Below are 19,092 nucleotides of genomic sequence, written 5' to 3' on the forward strand. Positions count from 1 at the left end.
TTACTAAACATACCAGATTTAGGATTAATGTTACTTTCCATGATTTTGGGCCTCTTTTTAGGAAGATAATTTGAATTTTAATTTTTGACTTAATTATAGGATAGTATCATTTTTTTTTGTTGCTAAAAGATAGTATGATTCAGTTACAATAGCTTTATCAAAAAGATTTTTCTCTCTCTTTCAATCTCTCTCTCTCTCTCTCTCTCTCTCTCTCTCTCTCTCTCTCTCTCTTCCCCTCATCTTTATCAAAAAGATTTTTCTCTCTCAATCTCTCTCTCTTCCTCTCATCTTTATCAAAAAGATTTTTCTCTCTCAATCTCTCTCTCTCTTCCCCTCTATAGCGGTTCAAAAACACCAAAATTAAATAATTTTCAAAGAACATAGTAGTAGGTTTTTACATGATCAATTGCCAGAAGGAGCTAGTTTATCGTTATCTTTTTCATCAGAATCACCATACACAACAGAGAAGTAGTGGCCCAGATCCTTTGGTGTTAAGCCTGGAACCGATGAAAACTGCTAGGCCGTGGGTCAATTTTAACAAATGGCCATTTCATACTTTCTACTGCTTCACATGAGAGTTGGGGGCTTTGGATTCCATGAAGGATAATTTGACGAATCTGTGGAATAATTAGTTTGTGTTTATGTTTTTAGGTTTTACATAATTAGGGATTTGAATTAGTTTCTGAAAAGTTTTCTAATTATTATGATTTTTAATAGTTTAGTTCTTAGGATATTGGGTAATGAATTGTATGAATAATGGTAGATTTGTGAATTATGTAAAGCATGGAACTATATGAATGATGGTAGAATCATGACTTATGTTTCACAAAATTATTTTTTAAGTTTCCTATGTTCTTGTTGTTGTATTAAATTTGTATGAGTATTGTATATAATCTAACTGAAAATTACACACAAAATATGAGCGAAATTCTAATCCTTTAGCGAGATATACATATTTCATACCTATTTCACTGTTTATATACGAAAATTTGAGTGAAATTTTTATGCTCTGAGTGAGATATACATATTTCGTACACAAAATTTTGAGCGAAAAATTTAAACTTTGAGTGAGATATACACATTTCATATACAAGATTTTGAGCGAAAATTTTCGTATACGTTTTGTAAGAAATCTATTGATATGTTTTGTAAACAGAAAAATACCGTCATATTTCGTAAATATACCCGATTCTTATGTATATATAGGTTATTCTCCCTTTGTGCAAATCTCCCCGCCTGTAGCAGAGTCCATTTATACTCAGTCCATAACTTGTGTGGATTCTTCGCAGGGCAATTTGCAGGATTGGCCTTCGCTGGGGGGTGGTCTTTAATTTTTGTCCTCAAAATGGTGGTCTTTAACTTTTTCCCTTGAGCTGAACTTCTGCTTCAAATTTTAATTAGAATTTGCACAGACACGGGCAGAGTTTGCAAATTCCGCCTTGCTGCACTCGCCCTACGCAAATTCTGTCTTAAATACCAAGTTCTGCCTTGCATGGCCAGATTTGCAAAATTCTGTCTTGCGATTTTTATTTTTTTACTGAGTTAGGGTTCGAACCCACAACCTCGGAGTATTAAGCGAAGGGCAAAACTTAAAGACCACCAATTTGAAGGCCAAAAATTAAAGATCACCCCAAAATGAAGGAAAATCCGCGCAAAAAAAAGTTCTGCACAACCGGGCTTTTGTAATCACTCACTAGTTACTACACAAATTTCAATTTTCAAACGGGCCAACACTCGCCTTAGTAAATCCAAGCTCAAATATTTTGGTGGATGTTTAAGTTTGGTGGCTTATTACAGAATTGTTAATGGTATTACTATTAAAAAACATACTACTGATCTACGAGAATATTTTTATGTTTGGGCAAAAGTAATGGTAAGGATTCTTGACAAGATGTGAAACTTCACCTCTCTTTCCTTTCTTTTCACATTTCACTTCTCATTATGAATTTTGATTATGAAAGGCAATCTTTTTTCTATGCTTTAAATTCTGATTCTGTTTTATAGCTAGCCCAAATAGGTGGCTAGTCCATGTTGTACAGGGCCTAGAATGAAATCAGATTGGGCTGGCACCGACTGGGTAAGGGCAATTTGCACCCGATCTTGGGTGATCTTCAATTTTTGTCCTTGGGCACTTTAAGTAATGAAAAAATGATTGAAAATATCGTTGATATCAAAAAAATAAAAAAATAAATTTGTATCTATGAACTAATTTTGCAAGGTAAAGTTTCATAGAAGCTATGCTTTGTCGAGCAAAGTTACGTAAAAGCTATGCCTTATCCGACATAATTTTGTAGAAATTAAGTTATCCGGCATAATTTCATTTCTACAGAATTTAAGGTGGACAAGGTAAAGTTTCTATAAACCTATACCGAATGAATTAGTTATTACATAATGTATGCCGAGTAACTTAATTTCTACATAACAATGTAGAACAAGGCATAATTTTATGTAGGAAAATATTATTTAAAGCCAATCGGGAAAAGTGGTGTAAATCTTTCTTTAAGCTTTTTTCAACCGACCTCACAATATTACAAATGCACGAAAAAACAAAAAGGGACATCTTCAATTTTTAAATAGAAAAAAGTCACGTGCTTTGCACCTTCTTTATTTGTTTGGCTTTTCGTCACACAGTACGCTTCGTTTTGTATTTTGAGGAAAAAGAATCCTTAAAGCCCGTACACGTTATGTTTTTAAGCTAACTCTAACCCTTCGTTTGGATGGTTGTTTCCCGTGGTTCATTAATGTACAGTATGGTATGGTACAGTATGGTGTTGTATTGTATTGTCTATATTAATAACAACCATGTTTTGGATATTTATATCGTTTGTTGTGGTTTAATAACGTTTGTATTGTTTGGTTTTTTGTATGATGTATATAATAAACTTGTAAGTTTACTCAAAATACCCTTAACTCTTAATTAGAAATTAGTTTATATATATTAATAAAATTCGGTAAAGAATAAAATAGGAACTTTAAACAATAAGTAGGTAGTGGGTGGGGGTGGTGGAGGGGTGGGGGGTGTGAGGTGGGTGGTTGTGGAATGAGGGTGGGGGTGGGGGTTGGGTGGTGATGAGTGTAGTAGGTGGGGATGGTGGAGGGGTGGGTGGTTGTAGGATAAGAGTGGGGGTAGTGGGTTGTTGGGGGGTGGGTTGGGCGGTGGTGAGGGGTAGTGGGTGGTGGTTGGGGTGGGTCGCAGAGGAGTGGGGTAGTTGGGGGTGGGGTGGGTGGGGGTGCGTGGTAGGGTGGGGGTGGTATGGGATGGATGGTGGAGGGTGGGGCAGGGATGGGGTGGGATGGATGGTGGAGGGTGGGGTAGGGGTGGGGTGGGGTATAATGGAGAAATGAAATATGTAACCACGGAAAAATCACCAAATCCGTGGTTACCAAAATTGGGAATTTTAAGCTGATTATATAATGGAATGAAGCGGGTTCTGTGTCTACACCATACCACATAATTTTAAGAACAATAAACAAAACTTGTGGTTTCATAGAAAATCATACATTAATGAACCACGGGAAACCACCATCCAAACAGGGGGTAAGGACCACGGTGGTTTGAGAAGAGAGACTTTTAATAACAAGAAGTTTGTTTTACTTTTATTTTCTTGGTTTCCTTCAATTTTTTGTCGGAGGTTTTATGTATATGGAACCACGGTGGAATGTCACAGCGTTTAACGGAATCATATTATGAGAAGCTAAAAAGTAAAAACTATTTAGAGTCTTCTATGCACTTATCATTCTGTTGAACGAAAAGATTACACTATTATATTTTTTACAATTTGATTTAAGAATAGATAAAAATGATACGTACATACATTTAAATAACCTTCATCTTCAACAAAGCCTAGTTTTATAGTATAACTCAATTGACATACATCACAATGTTTTTCATCGAGTTTAATTTTTCTATAAATCAAGTTAAATAACCTACAATTATAAATAATTGTCTATACAATTTTTATTTAATAGTAATATATAAAATCAACTGAATAATCTGCTTGCATTAATAAAACAAAATGATACCACTTGTCAAATGTTGCCTATTAGTTCATTGGTGAAGTTCCTAAATATGCCAGCAAAGTTCGACTGTTTGAACCTCAATAACATTAATCATGCGTTTTGTTAATCCCTGACCTCCTACCTTTTGTGAAGTGAAACTAAATCTGCGAGCCACATCCACTTTTATTTACGAAATGGACAATAAAATTAAATTAAGGGTGTGTTTCGTATGAAGGAAAATGCTTTTTTCATGAAATAAGTGAATTTCTTACTTATTTTTCTCGCATTCGATATGTAGGTAAAAAAAATATTATCCTAAAAGCATTTAAAAGCTCCTACTTTCAAAACTATTTGCTACAATTGTGTTAAATTTGGGGTATTACTTTCTTGGCTATGGAGTTGATTAAGATCGATTTGTGATATTGAATGGATATTGAATTTTTGTGTGCCTGTTTGATGCTTTTACCTTATAGAAAAAGATGTATTTAGTAGTGTTTTTAATAAGACTATTATGATTGAAAAAAATGAGATTGTATCAAAATTGAAAACTTGTCGAGGAGTATTGTAGTAATATTTTTAAAAAAAATATGATGCTGCTATAATATATGTTTATTGTTTACTCTTTTAAATATCGACACCACTTACGAAAATCCTATTTACATTGCTAGTCACTAAGACTTGTTAACAAATAAATTTTAAATTAATAAGTACAAAGTATCATTGCAGTTTGTCTTAATATAATGGTGCTTTTATACTTAACCTAAATGTATAACTTTTTTTTTTTTTAACCATCCGAATATAATTTAGAAATGTTCTTTCAAAATATTTTGACAGTTTACGACTTATTATTGTAATATAGAGTACGTACAAAAATATTTAAATAATATACATATGCACCAAAATAATATATGCACAAAATTATTTTTACATAAGGTTTACTATACATTAAAATTAATTAAATATATCTTCTTCAATATTACCACTGAACTATGACAAGAAGTTTTGATACTCCTAGAATTGATTCGCCCACTGATGTTCTTTTTTTCTTTTTTCCGGTTAAAGCAGGGCTTATGCAAAAATAGAAAGTAGAGAGAGAGAGAGAGAGACAAGGATTTGATAGAATAGCTTCTTTGTACACATAGAACAGTGTTGAGAACGGTTTTGCTTACCTCCAAATTTCCCTTTGTTCTTTTTCTCCGAATCCTCATAACCACCACCATTATAGAGAGAAAAGAAAGAAACAAAGGATATACCTTCAAATTTTATTTTACAAATGTTATTTTCAAATATTTACAACTTATTATTATTCGCTCTGTCCCAAATAAGTGTCGTTTCATGTCTTTTCTCATCGATTAAGAAAAACAACAAAATACAAAGTATCATTTTCTAAATTGCCCCTATGTATTTAGATGGTTTCCTAAGAATTGAACATTATTAAGAAGATGTAGTCCTATATCATTCTTCTGGGACAAGACAAAAAAGAAAATATATCATATAAATTGGGACAAATTGTGTATAAAGAATGTAAAATAATAGTATGGAAAAGGCTCAAATATGTCATTCAACTATCGGAAATGGCTCATTTATGTTTTTTCATCAATAGTTTCATTTATCTTTAAACCATAGAAATAGGCTAGATTTATCTTTGAAGCTATAAAAATAGCATTCATTTATGCCACTCATCGAATAATAGTTTCATTTACATTTTTTATACTTATTATCAAAATATTCTATCCATACATTTTTCATTAACGCCAGTTTTATAATACCAGATATGACACGTAGCCTCCAATTATAGGTCTACATCGTTTAACTAAACCAACCCAATTTTATATACCAAATTAATAAAAAATTCGACCCATACACCTTACCCACCCACAATCATAATCTAGTTGGAGGTCACGTGTCATATATGATATTGTAAAACCAGCTTTAATGAAATATGGCATGGATGAGTCATTTTGGTAACATGCGATGGCATAAATGAGTCAAACTATTGATAATTCGACATAAATGAGCGATTTCTATGGTTCGATATAAATGAGTCATTTCTATATAGTTTCGCATAAATGAGCCCAAACTATTGACGAGTGACATAAATGAGCCATTTTTGATAGTTGAATGACATATTTGAGCCTTTTCCGATAATAGTATTAGAATAAAATTATTTTTACCTAAGGTTTACTATATAGTTACTCCTATAAGTAATTAAACATACCTACTTAAATTTGCCACTTAATTATGACAAGAATTTAACATTGTTTGATACCTCTCTATCATGTTCAACTAAATTTTTCCCTAGAATTGATTCTCCACTCTGGTTTGTTTGTTTGTTTTTTTTTATGCAAAAAAAGAAAAAAGAAAAGCATAGAGAGAGAGAGAGTTTCTTTGTACAAAGAAGAGTGTTGAAAACGGTTCTGCTTACCTCCAAATTTCTCTGTTTTCTTTCTCCAAATCATCAACACCATTAGAAAGAAACAAAGTATATGTTGTGAGAATCTCGTGTTCGTTCAAGCCATGTGTCCTTATTCATGTTTGGAGTTTGTAATTACTTGATTCTTTTTTGAATCCCCAACACACACACACACACACACATTTTTTCTATGATCTTAACAACACACAACAAATAACGGAGTTTCCTATAACCCCATTACTTGATTCTTGATTTTCCCAATTTGAGATCCTCTTTCTGAGCTGTTGATTTTATCAAAGATGAACGGTGGTGATGCTTCTTCAGCTGCTGCTCCACTGCCGTTAGAATGGAAATTCTCTCAGGTTTTTGGTGAACGTACGGTTGGTGAAGAAGTTCAAGAAGGTACAAACTTTGATAGTTGGATCCACAGTTTTTTTTTTTTGTAATTAGGTTTTGCTAACTGTTTTTTATTTGGTTAATTGAATGAAGAATTTAGTTTATTTATTGACCAGCATACAGAAAATCTGTGAGATTTCGATCACGGATTTGATGGAGTGATTTGCATGTACACTCCATTAATGAACTAAAACCAACTTCACTTTTTTTTAGCTAAAGTTCTTTTTTTTTTCTTTCTATTTTTGGAGATCCTTGAACTGTTGTATTGATATCTCTCATGTTTGGCTGGTGAATCAGTACTTGTTACTCTCTCCGTCCCAAAATAGGTGTCGCTTTAGCTCATTTCACGCCAATTAAGAAAGACAATCAATGCAAAGTATATTTATTGGATGTTTCTTGAGAATTGAGCACTATTAAGAAGTGGTTCTTTAATAAAAGAGTATAGTTGGAAACAATTACTACTAGTTTTTGTCTTTAATGAACTAACCAAGTTCACTTTTTCTTTAGGAGTTGATTTCTCAAATGGTTACTCAACTAATAGTTATTATCTCAGAAAGTTACTTACTTTGTTGAAAATAATTGGAATTAAGAAGAAGGGTGGTTTTTCTGAGATAATTGCTATTAGTTGAGTGACCATATGAGAAATCAACCCCCTTTTTTTTAGCTAAAGTTTGTTTTTTTCTTTCTAATGTTGGAGATACTTGATCTTGTGTTTTAATGTCTCTCATGTTTGGCTGGTGAATCAGTAGTTGTTATTGATTTACTGAAGGACTATGGAGTTGTAGTTAGTTTCTTCAATTGCAAGCGTGGTCAATTGGTGGTGCGGGTGATGTATCACCTTACTGTTCAAGTGCGTAGAGCTCTGATAGACTGATACTTCAATTTAAATCATAAGGGCATAAATTGCTAGTTAAAGTCTTGGATTTGCCACTGATGCATTTGTATGACAAGCTGGTTCCATATTTTGCCTCTAGGTATACTCTACAGTCTTGCTTAAGGTTGTTCGAGCTTTTATGATGCAGTAACTGGACATCTATTTTAGCTCCTATATAGTAAGTTTCTTGAGATTGCAGGGCGTGTTTCAATACAGCGGGCTGCTTGCAGAGCAATTTATATCGGCTGAGATGCCTGAGTGGTCAAGGTAGACAAAACACGTTTGTTGAGTTTTGGAAAGATTGGAGATTGCCCATGGGGGTTCGGCTTGAATCCAGCCAAGTGTTTAGCTGCACATGAAAAATGGAGGCCGTTCCAGTGAGACGGCTTTGGTTCAAGATTGTTCTGCTATCAGAAGCTGTCCATTTCACATAGTTCCAAAGTTGTCCGATGAAAATTTATTCAACGTTTTAGGCTGTCTGAAAGTAGTTTGTATCTGCTTTGTCTTTTTGTGTTTCCGAGATGCTATGTCATTGGACTCTTGCTGGGTGATAAAGTTGTTCATCATGAATTTGATTGACAGCTCCCAGGCAAAAGTTCATATGCATCTGCTGAGTGTTCGAACCCTCTGCAGCTCCTACCTTGTGCTTTAGCTTCCTCCTTTAGAACTATCCTGATTTTCTTGCCCAGAGTTTGTTTTGGGTTAAGTAAGTGAAATTTTATAGACTGCACCGAGAAAGTGCTAGTATGTACATCAACTCTGATCCTCTTAATAAATAAGGGATTCCAGATAGTCATCAAATCATCAAAAGTATTTACACCACACTCAATCTTGAGGTTACACCAAGAATTATATGTAATGCTTCAAATATAACCGAGTGTATTGCTGACTATTTGTTTCAAAACACCGATTTTTTCTTTCCTTCTGTAATGACCAAAAAGTGCAAAGAGGGATAGTGTTCCAAAAGTCTTTGAGATGCTTCTTCATTCTCTGCCCACCCCAGCTGTATAGAGCCTCTTTTAGTGTTTCTGGATGCATCCATTGCATCGAAAACACAATAAGGAACAAGATCCACGCCTCCCATGTATTGACAACACATATAAATGGGAGATCCACTGTTGGCTTCAGAAAACACCTACTGCATAGCTGAAAACCTCTTTTTGTAAATTGTCCTGTGTTAGGAACACTTCTTGTACTGCCCGCCAGCCAAAGCAGGGTGCTTTTGTAATTAACAGTGCTTATTTTAGCATTCTATTTACAATAGTTTTGAAATTCATCTAACTCCTCAAAGTTGAGATTCAAATAATCAACTGATTCTCGTTAGATCACTTTGTTTGCATTGTTTGAAGAAGCACACTTCTGTAAAGATCGTGGCTTCAATCTAGAAGTGATAGTCCCTCATTTCGCATCGTGTCATGCTTTAAGCGGCAAAGTGATGACATTGAATAGCACTTCCTTCTTCAATGGACGTGTTAATAAATTCATGCAAATGTTCATCATTTCTTTAAAAGGATAAGCACGTCATTTCGGAGCTTTCTTTGCATGGTATTTGAGTGAGTTCATTTAGTGTAGGATTTGTATAGTTACCTATAAAACAAAATGTAGGCTCTGGACAATTCACAATAATGTTGCACTTTATATTGATGTTAAAGCGTAATGATCATACGTTTGTAATGCATTGTACGAGGGACACCTTGCGTTCTTGAACCGATAACCATCTTTCGGATTACCTACCCTCTTCCGTCTCTTCAAAACGGTGCATAAGACTTTCATCTCACACGACTCCTAAGTGATAAAAGGAAAAAAAAAAACCATTTTCTTTCGTTTTCGATTACGTTCCTGGCATATGTACAAGACTGAATCCATTCGATTGCTAAAAAGGATTACTAATTCTTAAGTTTTCGAGTAATCCTTCATCAGTGGTTGTGTGGTTGTGAATGACTGATTTTTTTCAACCTTCATCATGCATTGTATGAAGAACCACACTTCTCTAAAGGGCGTGGTTTCACTCATGAAGAGATAACCCCTCGCTTCGCATTGTTTCGTCGCTTTAAGCGGCAAAGTGATGGCATTTAATAACACTTCCTTCTTCAATGGTACTTGTTAATAAATTCATGCAAATGTTCGTCATTTCCTCAGAAGGATAAGCTCGTCATTTAAGAGCTTTCTTTGTATTGCATTTGAGTGATTTCATTCAGTGTAGGCTTTGTATAGTTACGTATAAATGAAAAGGTCTTGATCTTGAAGCGTAATTGTAATGCATTAGATGTGGGACATCTTACGTTCTTGAGCTAATAACTATCTTTTGGCTAACCTAGCCTCCTCCATCCCTCCAAAACCGTGCATGAGACTTTAACCTCACAGGGCTCCTAAGTGATAAAAGAAGAAGAACCCATTTTCTTTCTTTTTGATTACCTTCCTCGCGTATGTATAGGACCGAATTCATTTGATTTCTCAAAAGGATTACTAATCATTAACTTTTCGAGGAATCCTTCATCAGTGCTTGTGAATGACTATGACTGCTTTTTTCAACCTTCTTCGCGCATTATTTGAAGCGCACACTTTTCTAAAGTGCGTGGCTTCACTCATGGAGAGATAACCCCTTGTTTCACATCGTTTCATCACTTGAAGCGCACACTTCCTTCTTTAATGGACATGTTAATCAATTGGCATAATGCATAAATAAGCCCTCAAACTTGGCCTGGCAAGTATGCCCTCCAACTTTGGGTGTGCACAAGTAGACACCTCAACTTGTCTCCACTATGTCAGTTGAACACTTTAACTTACAAAATGATTATCTAGACACCTTTAAACTTATGTGCCACGTCAACATTTGTGTTTACATGTTCAACTTTATGCAAGTTGATGTGCCTACTTATGCACACTTAAAGTTGGAAGGCATATACTTGCCAGCTGAGGCCAAGTTTGAAGGTCTGTTTATTTATTATGCCTAATCAATTCATGCAATTTTTGTCATGTCTTATAAGGATAAGCTCGTCATTTTGGAGCTTTCTTGTCATGGTATTTAAGTGAGTTCATTTAGTGTAGACTTGAATAGTTACTTATAAAAGAAAATGTAGGCTTTGGAAAGTTCACAACAATGCTTTACTTCATGTTAATGTCGAAGCGTGATGATCATACGTCTGTAATGCATTGTATAAGGGACCTTATGTTCTTGAACCGGTAACCATCTTTCGGCTAACCTAGCCTTCTTCGTCCCTTCAAAACCATGCATGATACTTTCATCTCACATGTGATAAAAGAAAGAAGAACCCATTTTCTTTCTTTTTTGCTTACCTTCCTCGCGCATGTATAAGACATAATTCATTCGATTTTAAAAAGGATTACTAATCCTTAACTTTTCGAGGAATCCTTCATCGGTTGTTGTGAATGATTGATTTTTCCAATCTTCCTCGCACATTGTTTGAAGAAGCATACTTCTCTAAAGCGCGTGGATTCACTCATGAAGTGATAACCCTCATGTCGCATCGTTTCATCGATTTAAGCAGCAAAGTTATAACATTTAATAACACTTCTTCTCCAATGGATGTGTTAATAAGTTCATGCAAATGTTCGTCATTTCGGAACTTTCTTTGCATGGTATTTGATTGAGTTCATTTAGTGTAGGCTTTGTATAGTTACCTATAGAAGAAAATGTAGGCTTTCGACAATTCACAACAATGTTGCACTTTATCTTGAAGTCGAAGCGTAATGATCATACGTTCGTAATACATTGAATGAGGAGGCACCTTACGTTCTTGAACCAATAATCATCTTTCGGCTAACCTAGCCTCTTTTGTCCCTTCAAAACCGTGCATGAGACTTTCAGCTCACATGACTCCTAAGTGACAAAAGAAAGAAGAACCAATTTTCTTTCTTTCTTTATTACCTTCCTCGCGTATGTATAAGACCGAATTCATTCGACTTCTAAAAAGGATTACTAATCCTTACTTTTCGAGGAATCCTTAGTCGGTGGTTGTGAATGATTAGGTTTTTCAACCTTCCTCGTGCATTTTATGAAGAAGCACACTTCTCTAAAGCGCGTGGCTTCACTCATGAAGTGTTAACCCCTCATTTCGCATCATTTCACCACTTTAAGCAACAAAGTTATGGCATTTAATAACACTTCTTCTTCAATGGATGTGTTAATAAATTCATGCAAATGTTGAAGCTCGTTATTTCGGAGCTTTCTTTGCATTGTTATTTGAGTGAGTTCATTTAGTGTAGGTTTTGTATAGTTTCCCATAAAAGAAAATGTAGGCTTTGGACGGTTCACAACAATGTTGCACTTTATCTTGATGTTGAAGCGTAATGACCATACGTATATAATGAATTGTACGAGGAACATCGTACGTTCCTGAATTGATAACCATCTTTCGGCTAATATAGCCTCCTCTGTCCCTTCAAATTCGTGCATGAGATTTTCATCTCACATGATTCCTAAGCGATAAAAGAAAGATGAACCCATTTTCTTTCTTTTTTGATTGCCTTCCCTGAGTATGTATACGACCGAATCCATTCGATTTCTAAAGAGGATTACTAATCCTTAACTTTTCATGGAATCCTTCATCAATGATTGTGTGGTTGTGAATTTTTTCAATCTTTTCGACCTTGGTCGTCAGAGCAAGTCAAAAGGATTGAAAGATAGAACCATCTGATTTAATTTGTTTGTCAATAGTCACGTGATGATCGTCTTAGGGCTATCCGTTTGTCGAACAGATGCTCTTATTACACTCGTAGTCTTTGAGGGACGAGAATCAACTATGTAGCATCTAAATAGAGAATTCAAGTAAGTGACTAGTGAATTTGCTGCCAATAACTCTCTCTGTTGCTGGAAAGATTTTCATGGTTGCATTCATGTGAGTTCATTTAATATAGGATTCTACAGTTTAGGGTAATGCTGCATTTATGCTGATATGGCAACATCCAGGTGAAAAGAGAGAGACAGAGAGATGTCTCTCAATATTGTGCATGGATTCCTCTTAATAATACCCAGCATGTTCTTTGGTGTATAATATAGTTTGACTAGTAATTTTAGGCAGTTAGATAGTTGCTGATAGTTTACTGTCAGACTTTTACACGTAGATGAACCTATCTGGGAAATAATCAAAGTGTCAGATCAAATATTACGTAATGGATTGATGTCATGTAATAATGCCGCTGACTCTTTCTGCAGTTACATAACTTTCTCAAATAGTGTAAAATTATTTACTATGCTAATGGTGTTTAGAAATTTTTGACATTTTTTTTTTTTGAATCTCATGATTTGTTTTGTCTCTGTTATTGCAGTTGATATCATCTCAGCTATTGAGTTTGATAGAACTGGCGACCATCTTGCCACTGGGGATCGAGGGGGTAGGGTGGTATTATTTGAAAGGACAGATACAAAGGAGGTTGTTTCTTCAACCTTGTAGTTATTCAGATTTGGAGGTTCTTTTGATTGATGGTCTTTTCCTTGCACTTATTTTGTTTAGCATGCTGGAAGCCGAAGAGAATTAGAGAGAATGGATTATCCAGTCATTCGGCATCCAGAATTCCGCTACAAGACAGAATTTCAAAGCCATGAGCCTGAGGTAGGTGACTCATCTCTGTTCCTAACCTTCTTTCCTGCTGGATTTCTCTCTTAGGAGCTCTTGCATCGCGAGCTTGTCTGACAAACAATATTTTAAAGAGCTTCAGAAATTTTTTACCTTATTGTACGTGTATCCTAGAAAGAGATGGATATTTGAGCCACCACTTTCTTGTATCAATGGTGGATTACTACCCCTTTTGCTAATAATCGTGGTGTCCATACTAGCTTGCGCGCTTCTCAACTAATTCCATAGGATACTTGCTACCTCCCGCCAGCACGGGGTACGGATAACTCTGTCCCCTAAGGCTTGGACAGATGTGAAGAAATCACCTAGCGTTTTTTGAATGCTGGAATTTGAACATGAGATGCCACCCCCTTGCGTGCAAGTGGATTACCGCTTTTCTACTGCTAGTTTTCACGCTTCATCTGCTCTTATTTCCTCTTTTTGCCGATTCAAGTAGGACTCTAATTTCCTCATCTGCATCATTCAGTTTGATTATCTGAAGAGTTTGGAGATTGAGGAGAAGATCAATAAGATCCGGTGGTGCCAAATGACTAATGGTGCCCTCTTTCTTTTGTCTACTAATGACAAAACTATAAAGTTTTGGAAGGTAAGGTATCTCATTCAATTTGCTTCTCCAAAATTCTCAGTGGTAGTAAATGTAGCATAGGTGTTTAATTACCCTTATCAAGTAAAATGAAAATGAATCGTGTTCCTTATTTACTTTTCCCACAGTACTGTTGCATGGGAGAGTGATACTAATAGCAATTTCAAGTGTGTAGTCTGACATGTCTTCATCTTCAAATTCATGATAGTATTAGAAATTTGTGGTATTGGAAGAGGCTGAGAAAGTTTTGTTGTGGGATGCCTGGGAAAAGTGATATTTGGTGAACGCTTTGGAGAAATTGTCTTTTGTAGGACGTAGTTGTATATCAGCTATGAACAAAACCCTTCTTCCATTCTTGTGGACTGCATATTAGTTGAGATGTGCAATTTTTTGACAAGCTACTGCTGAAGCACCTAGTTCTTCTTGTGACTATCTATGTTGAGGATGCCTATCTACGTGCTAATTTGCTTCCTAATTATTTTCCTGAACTCTTCAGGTCCAAGAGAAGAAAGTTAAGAAAATATCTGACCTGAATATTGACCCTTCCAGAGGTGTTGCAGATGGCAGCATGCCCAGTTCAAGCGTTTCTTCCAGTCAAAAACAGTATCTTGCAAATGGGTGCTACACAGATGGATCTTCCAAATGTTTAAGCAATGATTTGTCATTGCCACCTGGGGGTCTTCCTGCATTACGTTTACCTGTGGTAGTTGTACTTAAGCTATATATGCAACTGCCTATCTTGTACTATGTGTGGATATCAAGTTTTTCCATGTGCATTGGTTTTTGTAACCTCTCCAAGTATGTACATTAGTTCTCTTAAGTACGTCCAGCATTACCTATTAAAACAACAACTTCCATTGGTATGAAGTTTCATATAATTGTCGGAAAGAAAATACTTTAGAGAGGAGAATGTTTCACGAATTAATATTTGAGCTCAACTCTTATATAGTACTCCTTACTTTGGTTTATTTGGAGAATCTGTTTTGATGACTGCATACTATTCAAGAACATCTGTTAAGGTGTATAATTTTGGTTAATTTGTTCATCCATGTTTTGGTGCAAAGTGCAACAAGAAGCCAGAAGTATCTGTATTTCACATTTGAGTACATTCCAAATTGCTCCTTTTAATATTTATTAATTATGCGTACAAGCTAGCATACATATGTACATGTGTATTTTAATGTGTATATGTGCTTGCATGGATATGGGTCAGCAGATAGGTGCGTGTATCCTCTACTTCTCAGGCAGGGTAACTGAAATACCTTTATGCCTTTGTTCTTCCTTAAATCTTTTCCGTGTTGCTGCAGGGATTTCCATGGCGCTATAGCTCATGTTCCCTCTGACAAATGCTGTTTTTTAAAAATTTATTTGTACGTCCTTGTTACTCTTTTCTGCATCTAAGAGCTTTGGAATCTGAATTGCAGGTTATGAGCAGTGAGACCAGCCTTGCTGCTAGATGTAAAAGAGTGTATGCCCATGCACATGACTATCATATCAATTCTATTTCAACTAACTGGTGAAGTTCCATGCTACATAGAAATCTGGTTTACCATGCCTCTTCTATTTGTGAGATCTTCATAGTAATTTTTGTTCATTTTGCTTCTTCTACATAGTGATGGGGAAACATTTATATCAGCTGATGATCTCCGTATAAACCTTTGGAACTTGCAAGTAAGCAATCAAAGCTTCAATATTGTTGATGTCAAGCCAGCAAATATGGAAGATCTAACTGGTGAGTTTTTGATGTGTTGATCTCAACTTCCATTCTGTTGTCGGCACCTCAATGCATGATAGTTTTATTTTCTTATTTATCGAAGCACTTGTTTCAATGAATGCTCAAATTTGTTTAGATTTTTGTTATTGCAGAGGTGATAACTTCAGCTGAATTTCACCCTACCCACTGTAACATGTTGGCTTACAGTAGTTCAAAAGGATCAATACGTTTGGTAGATTTGCGGCAGTCAGCATTGTGTGACTCGCACTCTAAATTGTGAGTATCACATTTACTTAATCTTGTAGTCCTTTGCTGATCAGTGTTTTCCTTTTTTATCCTGTATATCAAAACAAGATATCACCTGCAAAGAAATATTCTGGAAGAAAGCTAGTTTCTTACCAGTATCAGGGCCCTGGAAAATGATACTCTTCAAGTTGAGAGATACTTATTTTAAAATTACTTTCTCATACTTTAATAAGTTGAAATGTTGGTTTTTTCCTATATGCAGGTTTGAGGAACAGGAAGCTCCTGGCTCTAGATCCTTTTTTACCGAGATAATTGCTTCAGTTTCAGATATAAAATTTGCAAAGGCGGGAAGATACATACTTAGTCGTGACTATATGACCCTTAAGGTTGGTCTTTCTTTCCCCTCTAGGGCTAAACCTTTTCAGTCGACTGATGTGATAGATGTGCAACGTTGTGTATCATATTCTTGACTCTGTAAGTACTGTCTGATATGTAAAAGGTGAATAAGAGAAACAGACTTCTCAGAAGGTAACATGACTGTGGTCCATGGCAAAGTCCTTTGCACCTCTAGGTCACATTCCCTGTAATTGGTTTAGCAACATGTTTAATGAGTGAGCTGTGACAAGCTCTTCACTGCCCGAGTGTGATCTAATTTACTAGATACCGACTTATTCCCGAGAAAAGGCACATTGATAAGCATTTTATAGTGCATCTGGAGTTTTCCTTGGTGAACTATTTAGTTAGAAGACTGAAATTTGCAGTTTCTACATGTTGTTTCCCCTTCCTTTCTAGTTACTGGCAAGAATGTGCATTTGTTACACCATAAGGGTAACTATTATATTCAAGTTCCTGTGAGATCTCTACTTCCTTTCAGCTTTAGGTTAGGTGGACCTACTTGTTAATTTTTTCATTTTAAGGAAAAGAAAGAATGAGAAGAAGTGAGGCGGAAAGAAGGACTGGTCTTCAGTTTGAATTCGCTGCTATCTCTCTCAGTGATTCTTTTTTCCTGACTAGGTGATCCTAACCTAATTATATGGAGGAAAAGATTGTTCCTTTGCTACTGAAACTTACCTTACCTTGCAGCTATGGGATATAAACATGGATTCTGGTCCAGTTTCAACTTTTCAGGTTCACGAATATTTGAGACCAAAGGTGAATTGCTTTCACCCAGAGTCAAGTGCTTGCGCTTGGTTAGTTTCTCATTTGTGTCTGAGCTGATTAATAATTTTATTGTTTTGCTATGCAGTTATGTGATTTATACGAGAATGATTCTATCTATGATAAATTTGAGTGTTGCCTTAGTGGTGACGGTTCGCGAGTAGCAACTGGATCTTATAGGTGTGTAGACGCCTTCTTTTTCTTTTCTTTCCTTTTGTTTCTTCACCAATGTGATTTATTTTTTAACAAATAACTTCTACTATTTCAGTAATCTTTTTCGTGTGTTTGGGTGTGCTGCGGGAAGCACGGAAGCAACTACATTAGAAGCGAGCAAAAACCCCAGGTACCTATTAAAAGTTTTTCAGTGTGTAAAATTATTTGGATATGTTGTAATGTCATGACTTATGGTGCCTTTGATTATTCTCCTTTAGAAGACAAGTCCAGACCCCTTCGAGGCCTTCCAGGTCCTTGAGCAGCAGTATAACACGTGTTGTCAGGAGAGGTATGCTTTTCTAGATACAGATGTATAGTTTCTTCGTATCTGTGAGTATGTTCGTTATCTATATTGGAAAATTTGCCCATCACTATGAAATATATTTGAATCTTCATGATGCATTCCAGGATCAGAAAGTCCTGGCGCTGATGCTAATGTTAACTCATATGATTTCACTACCAAACTGCTCCACCTTGCATGGCATCCAACTGAAAATTCAATTGCATGTGCTGCTGCAAACAGCTTGTATATGTATTATGCATAAGTCATGACAGGAGGAATCGGGTTCTCTTGGTTTGCATTTCCTGGAGTTGCTTTTTCAGAAGGCTTCTTTTCGAATCAACTTGAGATTCTACCATTTCTCACTTCCAGAATCCTTGCCGACGTATAGTACATGCTCTTAATGTTAAGGTCTAGAAATGGCTCAAAGAATGGACAATTTAGCAACTTATTTGTCAATGACCTGGCATTCTTGTTTTCTTCTTACCATTTTCTCCTTTACCCTTTTCGGGATTTCCTATGTATCTGGTTAACGTCAGGATAGATGTCATTGTTGTAGTTCTCCCTCAATCAAAACTGATAGATGTGCAGAATTCGTTATTAGATAAGGTAAATGCAATTTTACTCGAAATCTTGCTGGAAAAACCTGCTGGATAACTTGTTAAGCTAAGTTTATTAGATAGCGTTATTTTTTGTAGGATTAATTAATGTGTTTTTTGCTATAGATTATTGACTAAAGTAGCTCTTTTTTTTTTTTTTTTTTTTTTTGGCCCCCCTCCTTGTAAAAGAAGTTCAAGGGCACTGGCATTTATTTACCTGCACTTTTTTTTGTTGCTTTGGTAAAGTGAAACTTGCATTGCCAACCTTGGTAGTTTTACTCTGCTGCTGGAGCCATGTAATGGAACTAAACCATGATCTAGCTAACAATTTTCACACTGCTGTGCCTTCCAACTGTGTAACATTTTCCCATTAGGATGATCCCTAATGTTCTCTCATACCATTTTTTTTCTCCCGTATGGTAACATTTTTTATACACGTTAGGAGGTCTTTGTAGTTCTCCCACAAGCAATACTTCTGTCATCAGTGAATATTTAGGTTACTTGTGCTTATGGTTGGTTAATGTTTTGTGTGCAAGCATGTTTTGTAGTCGCCGGAAGAGCAGCAGGAAAGAAAGAACTATAATTTGTTCTTCCATACGGATATGGCAAATACAGAAATGCCTCATCTCATAACAGTATATATGTTGACATAGTGACTCTGATGGTGGATGGATATACATTATTGATTTATTTCTATCAATTGCGAAGAATTTGGTTGCCTGCCTTGTAAAATTCTCTATTACCAAATGATACAGAATGTCAGATCACGGTTAAGGTAGAGATGTATCCAAGAATAGAATTGAGTTAAATGATATTCTCTCCGTCCCATAATAAGTGTTACTTTAGGCAAAAACACGCATATTAAGAAATCAATGATGAAGTGTAAAGTTTACCAAATTACCTTTATGTAAAAAAAAAATTTGTTTTTCTTTTTGATGATTAGAGCATGCATAACTAGTTTATTTTTTGACATTGGGAATTCAGTCATCATCATTTGCCATTTTTTTCCAAGGGCAAAGA

The 19,092-nt window shown here is 35.6% G+C and overlaps 1 protein-coding gene across 6 annotated transcripts; it reads left to right on the forward strand.

Moving 5' to 3' along the window:
• Positions 1–6,424: 6,424 nt before the first annotated feature.
• Positions 6,425–18,876, forward strand: LOC132052217 (serine/threonine protein phosphatase 2A 55 kDa regulatory subunit B beta isoform-like). Of its 6 annotated transcripts, none has more exons than XM_059443637.1 (14): positions 6,425–6,814; positions 12,972–13,075; positions 13,157–13,255; positions 13,746–13,865; positions 14,359–14,565; positions 15,287–15,378; positions 15,476–15,594; positions 15,729–15,852; positions 16,085–16,208; positions 16,906–16,974; positions 17,069–17,160; positions 17,249–17,323; positions 17,415–17,482; positions 18,515–18,876. In XM_059443637.1, exons 1-14 carry the CDS (start codon positions 6,712–6,714, stop codon positions 18,703–18,705), a joined length of 1,587 nt encoding a protein of 528 aa, XP_059299620.1. In that variant the 5' UTR covers positions 6,425–6,711; the 3' UTR covers positions 18,706–18,876. The 6 variants fall into 6 exon arrangements, with proteins under 6 accessions (XP_059299620.1, XP_059299621.1, XP_059299618.1 ...); XM_059443638.1 differs by having other exon boundaries at positions 18,518–18,876; XM_059443635.1 differs by having other exon boundaries at positions 17,412–17,482; positions 18,515–18,875.
• Positions 18,877–19,092: the final 216 nt, after the last annotated feature.

The sequence above is a fragment of the Lycium ferocissimum genome, chromosome 4 (assembly GCF_029784015.1).
Source record: "Lycium ferocissimum isolate CSIRO_LF1 chromosome 4, AGI_CSIRO_Lferr_CH_V1, whole genome shotgun sequence".
Classification (NCBI taxonomy): Eukaryota; Viridiplantae; Streptophyta; class Magnoliopsida; order Solanales; family Solanaceae; genus Lycium; species Lycium ferocissimum.